Source organism: Thermobia domestica, chromosome 15 (genome assembly GCF_964235325.1).
Source record: "Thermobia domestica chromosome 15, izTheDome1.hap1.1, whole genome shotgun sequence".
Taxonomy (NCBI): domain Eukaryota; kingdom Metazoa; phylum Arthropoda; class Insecta; order Zygentoma; family Lepismatidae; genus Thermobia; species Thermobia domestica.
Genome location: NC_137468.1, coordinates 39,451,656 through 39,478,013, shown reverse-complemented (window position 1 = coordinate 39,478,013; position 26,358 = coordinate 39,451,656). Strand labels below are relative to the sequence as shown.

The window sequence follows — 26,358 nt, the reverse complement described above, 5'->3', positions numbered from 1 at the left end:
AAAGCGTTTTTTTTTTTTTTTTTTTTTTTTTTTTTTTTTTTTTTTTTTTTTTTCAAAGGTAGTAGAAGTTAGAAATCTGATCTTTAGATGGCGGTAAATGTTCACTGCAGTTGACATCTACCGGACGAAATTGAAACTTGTAGTTCGTGATCCTTTTTACTGTCTACCAAAGTTTATTTTCCCCTTGAATTAACGCTCGTATACAATAATGAAACAAAACAAGAAATAGACTATACTAATTTTTACTGTTGCTTATACTATATACAGTAACCCTGTTAAGATCGCTGAAAGCTACTCCTGTCCCAACACCCCCTCACCTAGTAATACCACGTAACCACAACAGCAATGACTATAAAACAAATGCAGTACCTCATCAGAGAGATAGTAAGTATTAATATGGCAGAAGGAACGAAAAGAGTGACGCCCATGTCTTAAGATAGAAGTTCGAATTACGTGTGACGTGAGACCCATCGTTGCACATAATCTTGGTTGCTGAAAAGCGAGGTTAAATTTCAATCAATTGTTCAGACCCAATTTACATCTTCCCACTTCGGTACTGAAAACGAGGTTAAATTTCACTCAATTGTTCAGACCTAATTTTCATATTCCTACCTTCGATGCTGAAAAGCAAGGTTAAATTTTAATGAGTTGCTCAGATTCAGTTTACGTCATACCACTTCGATGCTGAAAAGTACGGTTAAATTTCAATCGTTCAGACCCAATTTACATCTTCCCACTTGGGTGCAAAAGAGTGTGGTTAAATTTCAATCAGTTGTTCAGACCCAATTTACATCTTCCCACTTCGATGGTAAAAAAAGCAACGTTAAATTTCAATCAATTCTTCAGACCCAATTTACATCTTCCCACTTCGGTACTGAAAAGGAGTTTAAATTTAAATCAGTTGTTGAGATCCAATTTACATCTCTCCATTTTGGTGCTGAAAAGGAGGTTAAATTTCAATCAATTTTTCGGACCCAATTTACATCTTCCCACTTCGGTACTGAAAACGAGGTTAAATTTCAGTCAATTGTTCAAACCTAGTTTATATATCTTCCCACTTTGGTGCTGAAATGCAAGACTGTTAACTAAATATATGTATATGACATGTAAATATTGGAAGTCGGTGACTTTTGTCAGATGTTATAAATTTGACAAATCATGAATTTTCACTTTCAGAAGTTCTGCCTTCCACTATGTAAATAAACGTTCTGGTTGTATTCCGTTAGAAGTGCTCAGAAACATTGTTCCTCAAACTTTTAACATACAGTGATATTACAATAGAACTGCATTGGAAAATAGAAATTATATATTTATGATTCACAGTTATGCTACAAAAAATGGTTGTATATCTCATTTAAAAGACTATAATTTTTGTTGATAGGAATATGTATTAACCAAAATACCTCTTCGAAACACCTAAGGTTGTTAAGGTTTTATTTATTGAACGTTCTAGTTCTTCGTAAGTTGCGCTAGCTTTTTCTCGTTTCTCTTTAGAAAGACCAGTGTGTGTAAGTTCTCTGTACCACATTGTCAACAAATGATGGAAAACAGAACTCTATATGAACGAAGACGATTCAAACGTGCAAAAAATAATTCGAATATTCTTTTATTTAAAAATCTAACGTTCGAATGAATACTAAAGGCAGTAAAACTTAGTTTCATATTTATATTAATAGTTGATGTAATTACAACTGATGTTTCACCGTGGCGAACAGATAAGGTACCGTCCACCTATATCCTACACGGTCAAACTCTCCCTGCTGATCATATTGCTAGTGCGTTGCCTTTGGTGTACGGTGTACCGTGTTCTGTTTGCGATGATAGCACCTTGAAGTTTGAATGCACCGTAAACCGTAAATGCATATCTCATATAGTCTAGTTGTTGAAAGAGGACGCTAAATTCCATCCATAAACTACACGCTCAACAATTGACATGTTAGACGACCGTATAACTTATCGTTCCGCGAAGAAATCATGCACATTTTGGGATACATGTGGCCGTACTTTGTCCTACTGAAATGTATCGTCCTGTATAGTGCGTAGGGTATAATTTCGGCCCTTAGAACTTTCCCAATGTAATGCGTTGCAGCAGAGGTCGCGTACCCTATGGCTTCCCACACCATTACACTCGCCCTTCGACTTCCATGACCCTCGACAGTGTGCGACGATAAATTGCGCTCACCACGATATAAAACACAATGACTCATTAATCATCGGTCTGCTTTAACCTACACGGCATAACCATATGTCGTAAAACTGAAAGATATCATATGCAATTGAAATATTTATTTATTTATTTTACAACTTTTATATGTTTAAAAGGATTTCTTTATTATTTAGTTTGTGTATTAAAAGAAAAAAACTTGTTTACTATCTTGAATTTCTGTAATGAACAAATTGAATTTAAACCCATTGTAAATAGATTTCGAATAACGCAGTTTTCCACGGTACCAACGTGTTTTTTTTTTTTTTTTTTTTTTTTTTTTTTTTTTTTTATTATATATCCGATTAACCGCATTATGCGAGGTATTCTTGTAAGTAGTAGAAATAAATAATCCATCATGAACATATAATAATGAAATGTGAGTGTACTTACATGATCGTTAGGAATTCAAACTTATTAAATATATTGAATAGACAGACTCAATTTTCACGCCTCTGGTGATTCGTAGACGACAGTATAGAGGGAAAGGAAGAGAATACTACAGGGTGAGGGGGGGGGGGAGTTAACATTTAAATGGGAGTTTACTAACGTGAAATTACAAGGTAAGGATTTGGTTACAGGGTTTCAATTTGGCACCCATTCCGCTCAATGCCCTTATGGAGTCTGTCCATTGTTGATTGCATGGCCCTCTGGGCCATTTGGACAGATATGGCAACGATGACCTGAGTGATGCGGTGCTTCAGGTTGTCCGAATTGCTGGGGTGCCAGTTGTGTTTGTTCACACGACCGCTGTTGTGGAATGTTGCTTCGTCAGAAAACATGAACAGAATGTCCGGCTCCATTCGCCCCATTTCCGAGATAATTTGTGCAGCTTTCACACGTGCTTGCTTGTCCGCGTTTGATTCCAGCCCCCGCCAAGTGAATTTTGTGGTGGACAAACACCGTGTGTGTGGGCTTCCTCGGGGTTCTCCCACTTTCTTCATTCCACCGTTTAATTCATTACTCAGCATCACGGTCTCCTTTAGTCTAACCGGCATAACCGTGGGACGTAAAACCGTAAGATTTCATTTAATTTGTCCGCGTGTATGAGATGCTGAACAATCTACAAGTGGTATGGCTTCATTCCTAAATGACGGTGTAAAATTCTAACCACGACCTTTAAGAAATGTTAGTTTGTAGAGAAAGTCTACGCGAGAGCTTGGTTGGGCTGACTGCCATCGCTACCTGGACGAGGATGATCTCTTCAGTTCGGACAGATCCCTTTCTCTACCTCTGTTTCCCTTGCAGTCGTCCTGAACGAACCCCGTCCTCACAACCTTTTCGTAGATCCTACCAATTGTCAGGCGCGAAGGTGCATCCCGTCCGGTCGAGACCGTGAATTTTTTCTTATACGATGCTTGGGGACTGAAAAACCTTCATCCAGGCAGTTATTTTTCTTAGTTCCTCAATGGAATATCGGCACGCTGTGGTTTAATCTGCAAAACAAGACCAAAAAGAACACCCATTTAATGTTAACATATTTTTGCCTCATTTAACATTATATATCTTGTTGCCCTCACTCTAAACCATTTCGCTTGTTAAGGAAACACAAATCAAGGTAGAAGGTTGACAATAACACACTACTAAACCTATCTGTAGTATTTATTTTTCCTCTCTACACTTCTCGACGAGACATTCAAGGCTTTTTTTTTTTTTTTTTTTTTTTTTCCTAAACACGTCCAATTGTGGTAATGGGTTTATGCTAAGACTCCAGTCTATATTATTACATGACATATCTGTAGATTACAGTTTACCTACATTCATGTTTAAACATTTTACAATATACGAAAAAAAAAATTGAGTAACTATATCATTTTATATTTATAAAGACAGACATATAACCTTAACATCCTTATGTTTATTTTAACCCAAGCGGTTTTAAGACTTCTCTGGTCTCAGTGAGTAGTGTTATTGCGCGACGCAGCAAACACTTTTCATTCTTGAAAATCCCATAAGTCGAGTAAAACGAAAAACTATATCATTACATTCCACACTTCGAAGTTGTGTAAGACAAAAGTTACGTTTTCAAGAGGAAGATTTCATCCATTTTGTTCTGTACAAAACTTAGAAGCGTGAAGTGTAATAGTATGTTCTTTTATTATTTATTTATTTATTTTTTTTATTCAAGTTATGAGTTTTCAAGAGTGAAAAATTTATTTAAAATGTCATAAGCTTAGCATCTCCAATTGTTGTATCTTGCACTCCTAAACAGATTTTTTTTTAAAGCTCGTATTTGAAAGATTTTATTCTTCGCAAACGATGTTAAAATTATTACAGCTTTGTTCTTTTCGCCAGCTGTTTACGTTTTTCCAACTCGGTCTTCTTATACTTCAAAAATACCCGAAGATAATTGTAGATACTTCAATCCAGTAATCGGAGGTGCATCTTCGTCCGAGTGACAAACGTGTGCGTAGCCCCACCAGTACGGATGCTTGCCTCGGATACAAATCTGAGTGGTTATTTGTATCTCATTTTAAGCAGTAAGTTTCGTTTTGTAAAGTTTTGGTGCTGAAGAGAGAACCTCTTATCTGTTAAAGACTTCTAGGAATTCCAAGTTTATCAAACGGATCAAGATAATAATGGCTGTTGATTGTTTGTTTACAAGAAATTAAAGTTTAAAAATTCAACTCTTTACAGCTATAGCTTACAGTGGATGTGGCCGCTAGTTTGTGAAGTCCAGAAAACATATCGGCTCCCACTTCCGTTATTTATGGCTTTCAAGACTCAAGTTAGTTAGTTCTTAATTTAAGTAGCTTCTCCCGATACTGGATCAGCACGGAACATTCTCTGGCCCGATCAAAAGTCGAATCCGGACTACGCATGTTTCCATTTAACTACGTATATGGAACATGCTTCGAGACTTAACACGTTACAAAAAAAAAAAAAAAAAAAAAAAAAAAAAAAAAAAAAAAAACTTCCAACTTCATGGCGTTTGAGACTTCATTCATACAGGGCTTCCCGTAGTCTCTGGATAACTTGATCAGTTTTGATGTTCATGTTCGAAGTTCGAACGCTGCTACGAGTACAACTTGTTGGGCACCACTTTGTTTAACCCGTCCTTCATAACCTTAATGTCTCACAAAGAACATTAAACAAGTCATAATAATTATATAATTTCAGTGCATTAAAAATGGCCGTGAATATTTGATAATTTTAGAAACTAAAAGATGTTTTAGTTAGTGATGTGAAGTTGTTCTTAATAGTGCCAAGAGAAAATGCACTGAAACTTGTATAGTATAAATGTACATAGGTCGTTTATAAAAATCGTATTATCCATATTTTATGATGTTTGTATGAGTGCATACTTGAGCACATGAAGATTATAAGAAAAATTCAATGTATAAAAAAAGAATGGGATTCAGAACATATGTTTACCTGAGTATGAATTAATAATTTTCTTAATTAACTTTATATGTGTGTGTTAGGAAGAATTTGTGTATATTTTTTTTTTAAATTTTGATTTTGTAATAATGTACAAAGTTTGTAGGTGATTCTATGATTTCTGTTGAATTTATAATCAGTGGGAAACATTGTAATTATTTTAATTGTTGATCAGCAATAGAGAGAGTTCTTAAATAATAATTTTAAAAAAATCACAGTACATAGAAGGAGCAAAAGAAAGTGATCAATATACATAGTGATTTTTATAAATAGTTAAGTATGAAGTTTAAGTGAGAATGCTTGATGATTACAATAAATTTTACTCTATAGCATATGTGTTTTCTTTCATAATGTAAGATAATCATTTCCAATCGGCCCTTGTATGATGTATGAGGGTATTTTGAAAAGTTTACGGTCTGACTCTGAAATATTAGTAGTAATTAAGCTGTTCATGACATGTAGTGCCCTCTATTAAAAAAATAATGTATTAGTTTCGCCGTAGGCAGTCATTTGAATCAGTCTCTATGCGTGGAGCTCGCATACTGTTTAATAATGCTCTACTCCATATGGCTGTTATTGCCAAGGCGGTAGTGCTAAGTTCGGGCTGTAAGATGGATGCTGAATCTCCTCGAAGCCATAATCTTTCACTGCGGCCTTGGGAATAACTTGGACTGGGGCATTCTCATGCAGTATGCAAAGTCAACGTACGGCAAACTGAAATGATATCTTCTAACGAACTGACGCAACTAGAGAGTTGAAACTAGTACATTATTTCTTCTATAGATGGCACTATATGCCAGGATTAATTACCGGTGGCAAAACCTTCCAGAAATACCCACATAGGAACGCGCTTTTACAATCTGAGAAAAGGAGAGGAAGGAGTGAGGTAGGAGAATTGTATAACCAAATGTTGGCTGTGTACGTGTAGTTATGGATCCAGGAGTAGCATAGCTGCAAAACAATCGACTGCTGTCACCACTATATTTAATCAATGCCACGTTACCTGCCAGTTCCCTCCTTTCTCGGGAGTATTTTACGGAGAAGAGGAGCAGCAAGCTATGATGTCATTGAATATTCAGTTAGAAATGACTTATATAAGAACTTTGATGCCATGTACAGAGCCAGAAATGCGTTTTTCGACAATAAAATCAATATCGTCATTTCCTTTTATTATTATTTTCAAAATTTATATACACACAAAAAGTGACATGGTAACTAATTGTTTCTCTTAAATTAATTAATTGGTACACAGTATTAAGCAGATACCTTGAGCCTACCAAAACTAAGCGTAGAATGTTGAGCAATGGATTATATAAAGGTGAGTCTGCAAAGCCTACTGTAATAAGTAAAAATACATCTAAAATGGTGAATATTTGCACTTAAATGATATACTTTTGTCAAAGAGTTAGCTTAGTTGAATTCAATAACACGTGAGATAATAAATCCATCTAAATATATCCAACGTCTTTCTACTCTCAAAAGGCTTACCTACACTCGCAGGTCAACCATTTTTAAGCTTAATAACAATAAAACAGAATTACCTTGAAATAACTAACTGTATCATATAGAGAAAGATAGTTGCAAGATATGTAACAAATAGAATCAATATTTATGTCTTACTAACAACCTAATGATTTCTCCTAGTCGTTTTATAGGTAAAAGGGTAAATATAAATTGAAATTTTAGTATAGCCACTTCATAACATGAGTTGTGTTACAATTTTTTTTAATGTCCTTTACGTGGGATCCGATGTTTCGGCCATTAAAAGTATTGTTTCAATCGTTACCATGGTAACAAGAATTAATCAGCTGCGAATGTTTCTGTGATGTGTTGTAGGCACACCGCTGATTAGCTGTTACGAATGCAAATTATCGTATTATTATGTGGAGTATTATACAGAGGAATTTCTGATACTTTGTTATTGGTAACTTGGATTTTGTTTGTGCCCTTTAAAGGTGCTATTTCTATCGTTAACATAGCAATGAGAGTTGGTCAGTTATCAACGATTCTGTGAATGTTACGTAATTCAATACTTAATTCGCTCCTTCGATAGTGGCATATTTCGCTCTTAAAACGGTATCGCATCGCAATTTGCTACAGAAAATAATAATAATAATAAAGCATATGTACACTCATGTCCCAAATTATTGTCGCATGTCTATAAATATGCTGTTGCAGGAATATAATTTGATAATGATTTCGCGCGGTATTTCTTATAATGTTAATATGTGTATAATCGACAAAGACATGTATGTGGCAAATTTCATGTCAAAAGAGCAGTAAATAAGAACAATAAAACGAAAATAAAACTTTTTTTGTGTCCATTTAGTAACATTTTGTTTTACTCCTTCTAATTTTCGTATTTATAATTCTTTTCCTATGAAATTTATCACAAATATACATTCCCCGATTTTACACTTAGTATCAGTATTAAAAATACCCTGCAAAATCATTATCAAATTATATTCTTACAAGAAGACAGTTATTGATATGCGACAATCATTTTGGACATGAGTGTACATTATATAATGCAAACGAGAAATTGTATCGCAAATTGTGAAACATGGATCTTTGATCATGATTTGTAGACTGACTCTAAAATCCGTGGTAAGTGCCAAAGTGAAAATGTTAAGTAAAAAGACAAATTTTACTTCAGAATTGGTGGTACATAGTCCTACGCGCATTTTCTGGCAGTTATTTGAATTACCTCCAGAGTGAATATTAGATAGCCCCGATTTTAACTGAGCAGTGTTAGATACATAGCTCACATTTTGACATTAAACCCAACTTTTCCATTTTTGCACTTAGCACCGTTTTTTTTTTTTTTTTTTTTTTCTTTCTTTCTTCAAAGCACAACATTATTATCACTCTCTCGTGACAGAACGGTGGTCTTCTAATCTTCATAATATTCAGTGATAAATGTGCCCTCGGAAAACCAACGTTACCCCTTACGTGTCTTTTAGGTCCTAAATAACACAGACCACACACCTTACTAGTAAAGACGTGCCGTAAAATTGACAACAACGAGAACATTTGAAGACTCGCTACAGAAAATAATGTAAGTGCCACCTTGGAATTGCTTAAATTATTTTTAATTTTTAAAATACGTTTATGCATTAGGTAGATTTTTATACATAGGTGAAACTAGATCACTAGGAAGAAATACAAAACTTTACCCTATTTTGTGCGCTTCTATCTTTTCATAGTTGTTTAAAATTCGGCTAAAGAGATCATAAATGACATATCTAATGTTTCAAATCACTGGATCAGAAATATTACGTTTGCTAATCGCTATTAGCACTGAAATAGCGAGAAAAAACGTCGAGTTGAATTTAAAACGTTTAAAAATATGAAAAAATTAAATGGATCAGAGGAGGTTTTGGTTACAATATGAGTTAGATGGTAAATTGTGCATGATTTTTTTTTTTTTTTTTTAAATAATGGAAGTTTACTTCGTAGACTACTTAATTCCAATTCCCTGTTTTAAGACAGATTCAGCATTTAATAGATAAATGAATAACTCATATAAAAACATTCAAAATAGTTATCTCCTTAGACAGTGTGTAGAATTACGATGTTAGTACTTCTTTCTTTAAATATATATATATATATATATATATATATATATATATATATATATATCTTTACTTTGCTTCTTATCATAATTGTTTATGATATACAAAGAAAAATGTTTATTTCATGTTCACAGAACATAGTAAAATATATAGATATTAGTACTACCAATAATAGTAATAATTTCTTTCGTGCCGAAAATGTGATACAAGCTTAAAAATTGTTACGCAAAAAAAATAATAATAATAATAAAATAAAATAAAATAAAAATAAAAAAAACACACACACGCCACATATAATACGCAGTGACTTTTTCCCCTCAAATTGCAGAAAATAGGTTGCTTTTTATATGCCAGAAAGTAGATTATGTATATTCTACTACGTGAGTTGGTTAATATTTATGACTTCTCCTAGCCTGGCTTACATAATCTCTAGTAAGCCAGCTACTTTTTTCTTAATTAATTTATTTACCGTCTTTTAGTAACTAATTACTCTATTTTATACAAGCTTCTAATTCAATTCCTTAATGTATTTAAACTAATTGCTTAATTCAAAATACAAAAACAGGAAATAATTAGCTAATATTGTTGAAAGATTATTTATATATTTATTAACTGCTGTATTTTTTAAACTTAACTATGAAAATAGCTATTCTATTTCGCATAAATATACGTTTCTCATTTATGAGTCACAATTCTACCAGAGAATACATTTGTGAGCGGGGTTCATCGGCTTATTCTTAGGACATTTCCATACACGTGCAAAATCATCAGAATTTGAAATAGGCCCCCAAACTCTGTATTTCCCTGGGCTGTGAGGATCAGTAATGATTTGATTCAACAGGGCTTCAGTCGTTTGTGTTTCACACCATACCTGAAAAATTCAATAAGTGTTTTAGGAAAGGAGATCTTATCCCTTTCAGATCTGATCATAATTGTGCACATTTAATTGACTTATATTTAGGTTAGAACCGGTTAGAATTCAAACCGATTGTTTATGGTTATGTAGCCATGTCCAAAATGATTGTCGCGTATCTATAACTGTCTTGTTGTGGAAATATAATTTGATATTGATTTTGCAAGGTTCTTGTAATACTGTTTTTACGTGTATAATCGAGAAATGTAATTATATCTATGGTAAATTTCATAGGAAAAGAATGATAAATAGAAAATTAGAACGAGCAGAACAAAATGTTGCTAAATGGACAAGAAAGGTTTTCTTTGTTATATAGTTCTTATTTACTGCTCTTTTGACATGAAATTTACCATATATGTGTCTTTGCCGATTACACACATACTAACATTATAAGAAACACCGGGCGAAATCGTTATCAAATTATATTTCTACAAAAACATATTTACAGACATGGGACAATCATTTTGGAAATGACTGTACATGAAACAAATATAATTTTTTTTTGTATCGTATTTAGTTCTAAGTGGAAATTTTGTATAATTTCGTGTAGTGCCCATGGAAAAATCATAAAGTGTTGACAAATGATAACAGCTAAAAGTATCTTTTAATTAATTGTAATCCTAGATTGTAACTTATTTACTAGTAAATAAATAAGGTACTCACCTACGTTGACCCAAAAATATTAATTTTCTTAAAACATTTCGGGAAACTGTGTCTCTCTTCTTCGGTCAAATGTTAAATTATGAATTCACATCATACATGTCCTCCTCTGACGTAAAACATGGAGACTGAAGGCAGTATATTCAAGGAAGCGAGTTATTCTCGTAAAAACACTACAAAAGTATGAGACTTGTTCTTAAAATTCATAAATGTATATTTTACTTTGTCAAATTTCGGCGTTTACTTTTTCCAATTTTCGGTGCCACACTTGACGTTAAAACAAATCGTCGAGAACAAAGCGTGTGTGATGATATGATGTGAATTCGTTGATATATATTTCTGTTTTTCAATATTTGACCGATGAATATTCTGTTTCCCGAAATATTTCAAGAAATAAAAGTTTTTGCTGTGACATAGCCGAGAATCTTATTTATTTACCAAAAAAAGTACCTGGCGTACTTCTTACTACATTATATATTAAAGATATATCACATTGACTTGACACCTAGTCTTCCCTTCCAAGCGCTGCTATCGGCTAAAGGAATTCCACTTCCTTTCGCTAAGGATCTCTCCTTTACCAACAACTGAACCCTTATTGGCTCAACGCGTGGGTGTGAGCTTTAGTTCGCATTTTTGCCACGGCTCAAGACATTTTGGCAGCACTATAGTATTTTCGCTAGCTAAAGTTCTTAGTCACTTTTCTTATTATTGTTTTACTTTACATATTTTGTAAGCTGTAAAATTTACTTCACATACACCTTCATTTGCCTTTTATATTCAGGTGGTCACCGTGGGTCAGTGATAGAGCGCTTATCTCTGATGTGTGAGATCCTTGGTTCGGTCCCGGCCAAGTAAGTTTGTGACGGAAATATCGTGCCCATAGGTTTTCTTAGGGTACTCCCGTTTCCTCCCACATTCTCATTCCATCGACCCTTTCATCACTTGCCTTAATCATCCGTCTCCCTTAGCCTAAAGAACATAATCATGGAACGTTAAACTGAAATATTTCCTTTATTTATTTATTTATTTATTCACCTTTTATTTTGCCAATTTCCCTACCATTTTCAACACTTCGTTATATCATGAATTTTTAAGCTTTTAGTTACAACAAATCGCAAACTAATAGGCGAGGTTGACAGAATTATTCTCAGTTGAAATCAGAAAGGTGCAGGTCTAGAACAAATAAAGTTAAATCATAGATTATTGTAAATATGTTTAAGTACATTGTATAGGGGAACCTACCGTTGCGAAACCCAGAAAGAAGAGTTGATCTGGAGTGTAGTCAAGCCCTGGAAGCCCTGGCTCTTCTCCATTATCAGCAACGTATTTTCGATAAGCCCTAAAAGCTTCTCTAATCGCTCCACAATCAGCAACGTTCTCTCCTTGGGTCGTTACACCATTCAACTGTAAAAAGAATTATTATTGAAGTAGAAAAGTGATTGGATAAAAAGTAAAATTGATTGATGGGTTACACGTTAATGGGGACGTCAAGAGCGAGGGTATTTGTTCTCATCACGGATACTCTTTCTCACCTCAACCATAGGTTGGTGGGCAACATGGAAATTTTAAAACTTCTCTCTCTCTTAGGAGAGCTGTTTTATACTTTGATAAGATCTCTTCTTCGTAACTGCATCTAGATATTATACCCTTGGTCTTCCTTTTCCTAGTTTTCCTTCTGCTTTTCCCTCTATCAAAACGGTGATCCAATCGGAGTGCCGAATAAGATGGCCAACCATACTGTTTCTTCTTTTTTTCTATTATCTTCATGATATGTCGTCCTTCGTTGGCTTTCTTTAGTACGCCTTCATTCCTTTTCCTTTCGGTCCATGATATGCGCAACATTCTTCGCCAATGTCACATTTCAAATGCTTCCAGTCTGGATATTTCAGCTTTTTCAACGTCCACGTCTCTGATTCGTAAAGCGCCACCCTCATACCAAAGTCTTAATAAATCGTTTTCGAACGTCCAACGACACATTTCTTGGTGTCAGCAGTCCTCCTTTCCTACTGAATGCTGACAGGTAGATCTAATCTGGCATACTCAAACTATTGCTTTTTTTTTTTTTTTTTTTTTTTTTTTTACCACGAACTTTCTGTTTACATTAAATACCAAACTGTACCTGGAACATTCTAACTGCTGCTGCTTCCCTTCCCTAAGTTTTATTTTATTTATTTTTTTAACATTAGATCCAATTTATACTCGGTGAATCTAAATTGTTTCTTCTTCCGCCACTAACCTGCACTATTCTTGAACTTACGTCTTTCTCACTTCTTCCGTCCGAGGATATTAGACATCCTTAATATGGAAACGTATTAACGTCTTCGATTTTCTCTCCCTCTATCCCTACGTTTGACCCTGCTCTTGTGCACTTTATCATTTTGGTTTTCTTCTTATTTATCTTCATTTTTCATGTTTCTTCCAGTTAGTCGTTCAAGTTTGAAAGTGCTTCCCGCAAGCTCTTTTCGTTCTCTGCTATCAGTGCTATCCCGTCACGGATAAAAAAGGAAAAGGCAGGCCTAGACAATTGTTCAAAAATCTGCATAAGTAAGGAAGTGTTTGAAGTATTTTATATAAAAAGCATTCATAGTTTAGCAGTGATACGGGTAATCTGCTTTTCAGATGGTACACACTAGCTGACTAAAGTTGTTGAATGGTAATCATGGATGTTGAAAATATAATATCGAATTTTTCATATGGAAAGGAATGAATCAATATAATTTAAAATAAGCATTCACAACATGGTAGATATCTTATTAAAATTTATTATTTAATCACCAGTTGTAATTCACATTTTGTGTGATATGCTCCCTAATGTATTTTTATCTTACATATTTATTCATTTATTTTCTCATTTTGAGAAGCAAAGTTAAATGCTTGAAATATATTACCTGATTGTGGCTTCTTGTCTCTTTTAAAAGCAATTGAGGTATAAGTTTTTTCTTTTTCTTTTTATACCGGTTATAAATTCTTTTTCTTTTAATCGGCTTTTCTGTGCTTAAGTCTTCGAGAGAGATGATCGAAATGTAAATATGTTACGAGTTTTAGGAAGGTATTCATACATTTAAAAATTGCACTTCGTAGTCATAAAACCACATCAGAGAATATTTTCTCCAGTTATGTCGTTGGGTTTAGTGTTGAAGAGTGGACACACGTTACACGACATGTTCATTTTTATTGTACTCTTGATTGTGCCGTGCAAAAGCTTATGAAGAAGAAGTAGTAGTAGTAGTAGTAGTAGTAATAGTAGTAGTAGTAGTAGTAGTAGTAGTAGTAGTAGTAGTAGTAGTAGTAGTACTTCTACTACTACTACTACTACTACTACTACTACTACTACTACTACTACTACTTGTTGTTGTTGACGACGACGACGACTTTACGCGTGTCACTTAGGAAATGTCCCCATAGCAATAGTGGCAAGTGTGCCTCTAAATTGTCACTTCTAGTCCTATTCAATTCTACATTTGTCGCACTCTTATAGTTACTTCTTCCCACCACTAAGTTTTTGTTTATATTAGATCCAATCTGTACCTGGTATACTCTAACTATTGCTTTTTTCCACCCCGAACTTTCTGTTTACATTAAATACCAATCTGTACCCGGCACATTCTAACTGGTGCTGCTTCCCTCCCTTAAGTTTTATTTTATTTTATTTTATTTATTTTTTCAACATTAGATCCAATTTATACTCGGTGAATCTAAATTATTTCTTCTTCCGCCACTAACTTCTGCACGACCGGTTTTAAGCCCATACGACTATCTCATGCCATTGGGTTCGGGAGAGTAAAAGCCACATCAACACGGTTTCTTCACGTAGCGGTATGCTTAGAAATGAACTGTCACTCCTACTGGAGGAGAACAGTACTTACTGCCCTTTTTCCAAATGGCAACCTACACATGTCATTAGGGTCCGAAAGTAAGCTGGGGTTTCAACGGGTACGTGGGATCTCAGCACGAGCTTGAACGACATGAGGTAGCCAGGATTAGGAATTAGCAAGCACCTTCTGGACTTCCAGAGCTTCCCGGAATTAAGTCGGACTCTGCCGGGCTGACCAAACCTTAGGTTACGGTATCCAAAGGTGCCTTCACACCAAAAGGAAGAGGTGAGCTTGCCTTAAGAATCGGGCACCAACACTGCAGCTCTGATCGATTTCTAGCCACTAAGGAAGTCCCCTTCTGTAGTAGGTATAATGGCGATACTCTGATTTGAGCCTCTCGCGTAATGGGCATATTCCACTTCCCTACTTGTGATATGAGGTTGCATGCCATATGGCAAAAATGCGGGAGGACGCACTTTCAGACCAGAGGAACTACTCCACCTTCAGTGCAAACACAGCCGGTCTAAAGGTCCCGCTCTAGGAGTAGAGCGACTGAGTGGGGAAGTACGTACTTGGTAGAGCACATGCTAACTATATTTCGGAACTAAGTTTTTGTTTTCATTAATACCAGTTTTATTCAGCGCTTATTAACTCCTGCTTCTCCCCGGCACTGTGTTTTCTGCTGCCAGCTGCAATTAATAAACGAATTAATCATGCAATCTGTTGGAAGCACTCTCGAAACCAGCTTTCTTCATAAGCTTTCCTCTATTTTGCCAAATTATTCTCATTGCAGTTATATTAGGTTGTAATTTAATTTACGTCTAGTTCGTTGCAATTATATGCTTTTGTGTCTAACAGAGAATGCGTCCTAACTGTAAAGCAGGCTTAGAAGATCTACAAAGTGAATTTTACTAGGTTCTTTGAATTTGTGACTTTTTCCAAAGTTCTTCATCGGGAGCTGTTTATTTATGATAAATGTGAGTCTACTATTATTATACTTGAAAATTTTTTGTTTTCTTTTTCTTTCTTTCTTTCTACCTTTCTCTTTTTATTTCTTACTTCGCGTCTTTCCTAATACGACTTTATTATAATTATTATCGTTGCTGAAAAATCCTTAAAAATCGAAAATTTTCTTTCTTCTTTTAATGTAACTTCAAACTAACTAACCATAACTGTTATTCTTCCAAATTCCGGGACGACATAATTGCTGTATTGATCAATGAAGCATTGTGCTCTCTTCATGTACGATGCAAGGGTTTCATCCGACCACCACTGGCGAGCGTTACCATATTTATCACTTTGACGACCTATAACAGAAAGAAACGAAGATGCATAAACAAAAGATTGAGGTATTTAAAAGAACAGAGATATCTTAACTAATATCATTACTTGTGTTTATTATAACACAAATTGTTTTTCAGAGTCTCGCTGGCCCCTTCTTCAGTGTATAGTATTATCCCTACGCTTCCAAAATTCACCAGACTCAGCAGTGTGAGAGAAAGAACTTCCAACAACTTAGACATTCATTAGTCTATATAAATAAAAATGAATATAGCGATGTTTGCTCGCTAACTTCTTTTAAACCACTTCACCGATTTTGATTCTTTTTTTTTTTTTTCTTACATGAATGAATCCTGACCTAACTTAGGTATCCAATTCATACTTTCCGGGATCGTTGAGATGAACAGTAACATTCCCGATGCTCTTTAAGTTCAAATTCATTCGCCATAGGCGCGAAGTGAGGGATGTGGAGGAAATGAGTTGACGTAAAAAAAGAAGTGAGAATGATCGATAAATATTAGTGTTTTTGGCGTCGCTGAGATGAATAGTTCAAATACAATATACAACGCAACCCGGAAAAAATGAAATGAAATATTTGAGTTTTACGTCCCACGCTTATGCCGGTTAGGCTAAAGGAGACGGTGATTATGAGAAATAAATGAAATGGTGGAATGAAGAAAGTGGGAGGAAACGGGAGAACCCCGAGAAAACCCACGCACACACGGTGTTTGTCCACCACAAAGTTCACTTGGTGGGGCTGGGATCGAACCCGGGACCCCAAGCACCAGAGGTGAACGCTCTACCACTGAGCCACCGCGGCCCCAACGCAACCCGGAGTTTGGGATAGTGGAACTTTTGAACCTGAAATGATGCACAAATAATGGTTTACCAAAATGAAGCCTTGTTCATGCATATATTTTTAAACTAGGAAGCAACGATTGAAGTACAATAGGAACCACACAGTGTTGCCAGATGTAACCAAAAGTGTAATTATTTTTATTATTATTATTATTATTATTATTATTATTATTATTATTATTATTATTATTATTATTATTATTATTATTATTATTATTATTATTGTAAAACATGTAAACTGACTTATAACTCATACGCATGGATGTTCTGTCGTTAATTTTCAGTTTGTTTATTTGGAGTAGCTTGGAAACTATGGAGCAGAAAAAAAATTTTTCATTTCCACCGACAACTAATCGGATGAGGCCTCTGTAAGGCGGAACTAGGGAAATCGTAGTTTTCATAAATTAACACTCTGAATTGGCAATCCTGCTGATGTTTCAGTGCATCAAAAGGTGTGTTAAGGATGTGTCTACATTATGCAATTCCTGAAAACAATGAAAAACATACTTTGAAATTATCATGATAAAATTTTTACTTACATGAACCCAGCAACACTGCTACTATCAGAAATGAGATACCAGCTCTACAGTGGATGCTGGGAGCAGTGTTGGGTAAGTTACTTGTAAAAATGTAACGCGTTACAAGTTACTTTACTTTCTCTTAAAATGTAACGCGTTAGTAACGCGTTACTTGCCCCCAAAAAGTAACTGTTACTTTACTTCGAAAGTAACGCGTTACTAACGCGTTACTTTTAGGTCCGAAATTTTAAAAAAATGTGAAAAAAATTATGACTTCAATTTTCCGTACTACCATTACTACCGCTATTATTATTATTATTATTATTATTATTATTATTATTATTATTATTATTATTATTATTATTATTATTATTATAACAACACTGCATATAAAGAGAAAGATAGGTGGTTTGTATTTGAATACTAAAAGACCAGTTGATTGCCAACCTCGGTAGTCGTGAAGTCTAGGATTCAAGGACATTGTTCACGAGCTTCTGAGTTTGGGTTGAGGGTCTAGGTTGAGTATTCGGGCTCGAGCCAAACACTGTTAAAAGTTAAAGGGCATGGCCAAATATCTTCAAAACTGCTAGGCTCGGGTTTAGAATTGTCAACGACTCGAGCAGCTCGGCTCACAGCTCATTCACTATCGACCCGAACCAAGAAGTAAGCGGAGCCAACAGCTCACCCAAACGACTCGGCAAGAGCTCTCGGCTCAGTTGAGCCGAACCGAGCACATGGCTCATCCCCACCAAGCCAGCTGGAGCCGATGGTTCACCCCAAGTGAGCCGGCTCGAGCCATCTGCTCAGTTGAGCCGAGCAGAGCTGAGCTTGTTATAAAACATCTCTTGTGGTTTCGTTATCGAGACGAGACGAGATGCGAGCCGTGTCCCCTCTCGTGAGCAATACTAAAAGTATTCCATATTACTGTTTAGCTTACATTTCTCATGGCTTTCGTTTTCCACTGTAATCGGACCATGATTTCAAGACGACTTAAAACGAACGAGCCATTTATCAAACTCGACTGGACTCGAAACTCGACGCGAAAAACTGAATCGGCTCGGAACTCGCCTCGAGGATATTACCCTTGACTTAATTCGAAACTCGACTTCAATTCGAGTCGATTCGAGTTTTAGCTTGACTCGTGCTCATCCCTATATGTTAGAAAAAATGGTTGCTTATTATTATTCTGTTAAACTAATTATATAATAATAACAATGTTGCTATGTAAAATTAAAAATAAAGAGTATACTGTAGAGAAACGTTACACTACTCTATAATCAACGGGACTCTAGGATAAGCAAACTGATCTGAAAGATCTCGAATATTACATACCATCAGCAAACTATTTTCTAGTAATAAAGTAGGTCTGCTCATCAGAACACAGTTTATTCATATTAACACCTTACTGTAAATCGTTAATTATGGCACCCTAGTTGTTGATAAATATTTTCCGCCGGGGCACTTCAGACACTTTACTTTTAAATTCTGTCCACCATCATCCTTAGCTCCTAAGAAAAAAGTATTCTTTCAAATGTTCGAACGGTAAAATATTTTAATAAAAAACAATACCAATCAAAGTAAAATAGTTGCACTCCTAGTTCACTCACTGAATGTATTGATTTGGAGCTGTCAAAATCTACAACAAAATCTTCCAGGTGTTTGCAATCAGTACACGTGATTTCCCTAAGGCTGTCCTCATCTTCAAAAAACAGGAAGTGGCACTACGAACTTATCTGTTTCTGTGTGTGTCTGTGACTGCCGGTCACTGACATACGTAGTTCATGCTCGATTGTTTCATTCTGAGAAATTCACTTACAGGAAAGAAACATTTGTTTCCGAAAAAAATATACATATATTGTAGTTACTCATCCGAAATGTAACGCGAAAAAAGTAACGCAAACTAAGTACGTTACTTAAAAATTTGTAACGCGTTACCGTTACAGTTACTTTTGAAAAAATGTAACGCGTTACTAGGAAACGTTACTTAAAAAGTAACGCGTTACAAGTAACGCGTTACTTGCGTTACGTTACTTCCCAACACTGGCTGGGAGTGTCTCCTGTTTTGATTCAAACACTAGTTCACACGTTTCACCAGGTTCGCAGCAACTTTACGAAGATTAGACGTGTTAATGTCCTCAATGGCACTGCGAATGTTCGTTTCCTGGTCTTGAATAATTCAAGAATTGTTCTTCTATGCCTCTTGCTTTAAATAGCCCCTTAGAAATGAATAGCAGTTTTGCCGAGTGCATGTAAGTAAAAATTTTATCGTGATAATTTCAAAGTTTGTTTTTCATTGTTTTCAGGAATTGCATAATGTAGACACATCCTTAACACATCTTTTGATGCACTGAAACATCAGCAGGATTGCCAATTCAGAGTGTTAATTTATGAAAACTAGTATTTCCCTAGTTTCTCCTCATTCGATTAGTTATCGGTGGAAATGAAAAATTCTTTTTTTCTGCTCCATAGTTTCCAAGCTACTCCAACTAAACGAACTGAAAATTAACAATTAAACTCTGTTCTGTTTAGTAAGAGTTTTTCAAGGGAACATTTAACATTCGAAGTATGGGTTTTAATGGAATGAAGTATCTGTACATCATGTCTTAAATTTGGCAGTAGCAATATGCTACACACTGGAGATGAAGTCAGAGAAGCGTAGAAGTAATTTGTGTTATAAAAAATATAAGAGTATTAGATACAATATTTTATATAACAGTAAGGTTCGTTTCTCTTAATTGTGTCTGTTCGGGAAGCCATTTTATATAACCGAATTAAGAGTTCGGTTATGGGTTTTCGGTAAAAGAATGTGTTCCCGAACAGACACAATTAAGAGAACCGAACCTTACCGTTCTATATAAAAAGCGCCCGAACAGGGACAAGCAGGAAACAAACCTTACGGTCACACTTTTTGATTTCAATATTGAAAATGCATCCATTAGGAAAAAGTTGAGACTACATCAGTTAAATTATTTTATTCTATTCATATTCCATGACACACGATAACAACCTGATTTTTTATTCCCTAAATATGAATATAATTTTGTAAAATTTTGTGTAAGGAATAATATTTCTCAAAAATACAAGCAACACAAATTTACAATATTAATATTAAAATTATAAATTATAATATGAATACAAAAACGTTTCACAAATATGGTAGTTCCAACTGTTTCTTTTCCTTAATATTGTGTGTGTATCAGTTATTTCATAGAACTATGTATTTTTTTAAATGTTTTGTTTTTTCTCATACGTTGAATGCTCAGAATCTGGCTGTTTGAATATTACATTTCTTTCTAAAGATAACAATACATTTCGAAATTTTTACAAAGTACCAAATATTTCAAATATTAGAAAAGGCAAGATGAAAGTCGTTGACTATTTTGAGCAATTTATGTAGGTAAATATTTAATTTCGTTTCTTCTTATAAGTAATTCAATAAGATGTTTTCTAAAACTAATGCTATGTATTTACCTTCATCGTCAAAGCCATGAGTGATTTCGTGTCCAATAACAACTCCTATAGCACCATAATTAAGGGCACTAAAGAACAAAATAAAAGGAACAAATTACGTAATTCAAAAATGAGAAGAAATTGAAAAATACAATTTCAAAAGAACTTTTAATTTTAAGTAGAATTGAAAAAAGTCAAGGAAATAGCTAGTCCTTTTCATTGAAACTTCTCATTTAGAAAAAATCGTAGATAAAACACCATTAGAATACTTTTCGTGTGTGTGTGTATATATTGATTTATATACATTTTAATTAATCTCATGTGTTTTACTAACATGTTAACATTAAAAGTTAATAAATTGGACATAGGATTTTATTCCTCGCTGCTGATTTTTTGTAGAGGTTTTCAACCCGAAAGGAGCTCTTGCTTTCGTAGAATTTTGCTTGCGCCAAGTACTAGTCCATATTTGGATGTGACATTCTTCCCAGTGCTGTCGCTAGCAACCTACGAATCATGTGAATGTACTCTCTTCCTTTGCCGTGAAGTGCGATGATCAAGTATATATTTTACGCATAATTACAAAAAAAATGTAGTGTTTATGGGAACATAGTATTCTTAAAAGGTGCATTTGTGATATACTTTATGTTATTCTTAAATAAATAACAGCATCACAGTGAAAACTGAAACAATTAGCAATTTTTTAAATAGTATTTTTGTGGAACTATATGTTCGATTATACAGTGATATCACTATGCTTTATGCACCAGTAGGAGCAAGTGAATAAACAGCCTCTTTTTAGCCAGGAGACAACGAAACGAAAGAAACACTTGATTTAAATAAAAAGCAACGTGAAGGATGCAAAGCAAAAGCATGTTAGTGAAGGAAACTCAAGGCTACAGTTCCATTAATGAAATAAGTTTGATATTTTAAAAGTTCATTTTGTGTATGCCGTGCCATGCTTCGGAAGCTTCTCTGCGTCGTAATCCGTGCGCGTTTCGACTTTATGGGACGATCTTTCTTTCATTTTAAAATGTGGGCAACGCTACAAAGTGAAGAAAAAAGAAATATCATAACTGCATGAAACTTAAAGAAATATCAGTTAAGAAATATCATAACTTTACCAATTTAAATGAATATTTCTTTGTGTTTTAAGCATGGCCTTATCTTCAACAACAGCCATCTTGATAACAGAGGAAATTTATATTCGACTGTGTTGACAGTTCTTAAAATACTACTAAATAAACTAAGACTTAACATATTAAAACGCTTTTAAAACATAATAAATTATTATGAAGTATTTTAGAAGAAGATTTAAAGTAATAATGACTTAAAATGAACATTATCAACACTAACGTATTTTCGCCTTTTATTGAGTTCTATTATAATTAATGAATCACTATTGCAATTAACGAATAGCTTATCATCGTTAAATATGCTAAAGTAAATATGCGAAATGTAAAAAATATGGAAAAAGAACGGTGAATTGGTATAGGTTGTAGAACTGGTTTAGCCTATACATATATATGAAGGGTAAGGGGAAAAAAGAAGGAATGTCACAAAATTACATTTTCGAGAAAACGGAGTTTTAATATTGAAAACCGCGTAAAAAGAATAGGGTTAGTTAAATCATTGCCCCTTTTTAAATGGACATTTCTACATTTACGCATGCATGGCATATACAGTCAAATAGTATCAAGAATCACCAGCAGATAGGACAAAGCACCCGAAAAAGCACATACATGGACATTCCTTGTTTTTTCCCCATACCCTTCATATTTTCTCAAGTTGTTAAAAACAAGATCATTGTATTTATTCTAAGTATTGTATCTGTTTTAAGTATTGAGTTCTATACCATTTCGTACAAACGTACATGTAATATGGTCCACAGAATGATTAATAAATCTGATCTAATCTTGGAATGCATACTTACGCTAAACCTCCATTTCTGAAGAATGGTGGCTGTAAAATACCAGCTGGGAAAGCTTAAATAAAAAACAGAAAAAATCATAATTAATATATATATATTGCCCTTCATTGCTTTTTTAGTAAATCTTTAAGTACACAATACACGTACTTCTTACAGCGAGGTAATACTGGATGTTACTATAACCAAAGGAGATTTTCCCCTTATTCCCCTCGTAATAAGCGGCGAAAATCTGTCTTCAACAATGGGGGAAGAGGGCAGGCAAGACTGTTTCCATATATTTTTTACAGCGATGTTTAAAATATTTATGAGATTGAAAAACAATACTGTGGAGGATCAGGGGAGCAGAGTTGTCTTCAACATTGGGACACGGGCAGATTTGAGGCTTATTCTGGGGGATATCAATTTCATCTTTTTTTTTTTTTTTTTGTGACAATCGGACACATATCATCACATTTCTTCCCAAAAACCACAGTTCAAATCGGATTTTTGGGGAGACAGTCCCTTAGTTCCAAGATTGGAGAAGACATGTCCCCCTCATCCTCCCGCGCCAGTGCTTGTAATACACACACTGTCAACAGATGTAGACACGAAGCGTCAAGAGCACATTTTACGCAACGACTGTGGTAACCATAATATGACTCGTAATATCAATATATTTACGAAATAAATTACATCAGTTAACATGCAACATTGAAAGATTTTACAACTGATTTGAATATTTCTGTTTTTAATTCGTTATAAACATATGGTGAATTAACATTTTACTTGTAGCTACAAGTGGCTATTTTATTGGTTGAAGTAAAAAACAAAAAAAAAAGTTGACTCCAGCGAGAATCGAACCCGGGACCCTTCGCACGTGAGTCACACATGCTACTGACTCTGTCACGCCGTCACTTGATAAAATTGTGCAACGTACGATATATGCGGCAAGTCGGAAACTTTAAGACGCTTTTTCTCTACTACATTAGGCCATTGCGCTCTCCCAGCTTGTAATATAAACACTTTAAATCTGCACTATCACCTTGCAAAAAATGGCCCCGAAGTTCATTTACCAAAGTCTGCTTTCTCCTTGTAAGTCCAAACCCAAATTTGATGATCAATTACTGAGAACCAAAGGTCTGCATACCATAATGTTCCATATACATACCAAGCTAGACTACCACCATGACAAATTTGGTCAAGGTGTGATGACTTTCGTCGATAGCATGCGATATTTGTATAACAAACCTATGTCCAAACCTAGTTATGATGGCTTATAACTGTCTGAACATCATAATATTTATTATATGCACTCAGTTTGTGAAGTTCTTCATCATTCACATTTTTGTTAAGATCAGATAAGTTCTATCACTCTGATTTTAGTAAACTTTCTTCATTTTCCTGAGTTTAAACACAACTTCGGTTACTAGTAATTTGGAAACTAAAGATCTTTATGCCATAATATTTCACATTAAGCTTGAATGTGTACTAAGATCGTTAATGTCTACCACCATGTGCCAAGTTTGGTCAATGTTACCATCATGCCAAGAATGAATTTTAGTGATCAGAATGTATTGAAATTTCATCACTTCACTAAGTCCAAACGCAAATTTGATGCTCAGTAACGCGCGAACCAATGGTTTGCATATCATAATACTTCTTATGCGTACTGAGCTAATCGAGATCTATCTTCATGTCAATTTTGGTCAAAACCGGATGAGCTTCGTCAATAGCATGCGATATATAATATCATTTTTACTAAATCCAAATCTAGTTTTGATGGCCTAAAACTCAGGAACCAAAGGACAATACGAATAAATTTCTTATCGATCGCGTACGATATATACTATCCTTGTGATTGATTTTTTTTTTTTTTTGTTTAAGGAAAAAAAAATCAAATGACGGGCGAAAATATTAATAATTAATGCACAGTTATAAACAATTCTTGATTTTAATATTCAACCTAACTTAGCTGTAAATATCGCATTAAATTTTATCGATACCTAAGGTCGATTATTTTTCTGTGTAATATCTATGTAACCCTAATGTCAGTGCACTAACTAAGCTTATTGATAACCTTTTATTTATTGGTACTTATTGATTTCTTTCTAATGAATTCTTCTTTAACGAAATGTCATATTCATCCAGTTATGAGGAACGTATTGTGAAAAAGAACTTAAGCCATTGTGTACCCCTGAAGATGAGTAGCCGAGTATCTCACTCGAAATATTGTTAGTATAATTGACAAGGAACATTAATGAGTGAGTAATTTGAGATATTACAATGTGTTCCATAAGTTCGATTAGCAATTATACAATCTAATGTTACTTTGTTTTAGATTATTATTTGTTAGTTTTCTGGGAGTCTCAAACATATGATAGAATTATTGTTATTATTATTATTATTTTGTTCTTTTAGTAAGCTTGTATCTTTCAAAAGATATAATCAAGCTGATTACTTACTTTCTTCCCAATGTCTTATTCTACATACCACTTAAAACATAAAATTGTTTAACGTAAGTCAAAGATGCCTATTAGCTATTTTATCTATTATATATTTCTCCTCTCATCTGTATTTTGAAACAGTTTCATATATACGTTCACACAAAACGTATTTTGAAAGTAATGCGATTTTTCACTCATACGACACTAGAATTTCTACATATTTAGACGTACAAGATTTCGGCTATCAAAATCTAATCACCTAACTATTTGAGCTAATAAAACCGTATGACAAACTCCTGTTCTGTTATAAGACATTGAATATTAACACCTTTAATAAATACAGTCAAGAAATTGCTTCAGAAGTACCTGTTTTACTGTGTTGGTAAATAGTTAAATGAAGATTTAAAATGACTTCTTCAATTAAGAGTCACCCAATGTAAATCTTCTCTGCACCTTAAAATTTATGTATATGTACTTATATGTATGTCTTTACTTTTTATTATTTTTGTTTTTAAAGTACTACGAAACCATTGCGTATGACACACATTAAGATGAATAAAATTAATTAGCAATTATTTCATTTCAGTTAGATATCTATCTATCAGTAACCTATGATCATCTATAGAATAAACTTAACTATGAATTATCTAACTTTCCTAAAAAAAAGTAATCCCTTGTTAAGTTACAAGAAGAAGCTAAAAGTAATTAAAATTGACAAATTTATTTTAATGTTAAGGTAGTGATCTTTCCGCGAATTATTTTAGTGTTATGGTAGTGATCTTTTCACGAATGTATTTTAGTGTTATGGTAGTGATTTTTCGCAAATGTATTTTAGTGTTATGGTAGTGATCTTTTCTCGATGCAGTTGGTCAAACAATTTGAATAAATTAGCTTTTGATATTACAATTTGTAATTTTTATATTTTCGAAGATAAATTTTCTTATTAACCGTAATAACCAACTCAAATGTTTAAGGATTTATGTGGCTAATATCACTGTAAAAATAATTAGTGTTATTAATTCTTCTTCTTGGTTATACTTACTAATTGAATTCATCTTAGGATCGTACATGGCATTGATGATGGAAGGATACATATCTGGCCACCTGCAAAGATGTAAATACGTCTTAAACTTCAGTTTAGTCATAAGCTGTAGTGTTTTAAAAGAAATCGTTACAAATAATTATAATTTTTACTTTTAAATTATCTAGTTTATTGAATTTTTAAAGCCCTACGTCCTCTCCGTTTTTATGAGTTCTAGAGTATAGTCTAAAACAGGGTAGCAAGTTCTCTTTGACAGTAAAATTGATAACTATACAAATTTTACTAACAAACCAAAACGTCATTACAAGCTTA

General features: G+C 34.2%; 1 protein-coding gene across 1 annotated transcript in view; it reads right to left on the bottom strand.

Moving 5' to 3' along the window:
* Positions 1 to 9,760: 9,760 nt before the first annotated feature.
* LOC145671839 (neprilysin-11-like) overlaps positions 9,761 to 26,358 on the bottom strand; it is a 77,473-nt gene continuing 60,875 nt past the window's right edge. Inside the window, exons 14-19 of the mRNA XM_081741065.1 lie at positions 26,047 to 26,108; positions 22,585 to 22,636; positions 20,676 to 20,743; positions 15,715 to 15,854; positions 11,975 to 12,136; positions 9,761 to 10,030 (exon numbers count right to left, since the gene is read on the bottom strand). Of these exons, the coding sequence (XP_081597191.1) occupies positions 9,854 to 10,030; positions 11,975 to 12,136; positions 15,715 to 15,854; positions 20,676 to 20,743; positions 22,585 to 22,636; positions 26,047 to 26,108 (661 nt within the window). The 3' untranslated portion in view covers positions 9,761 to 9,853. The remainder of the gene's footprint in view (positions 10,031 to 11,974; positions 12,137 to 15,714; positions 15,855 to 20,675; positions 20,744 to 22,584; positions 22,637 to 26,046; positions 26,109 to 26,358) is intronic.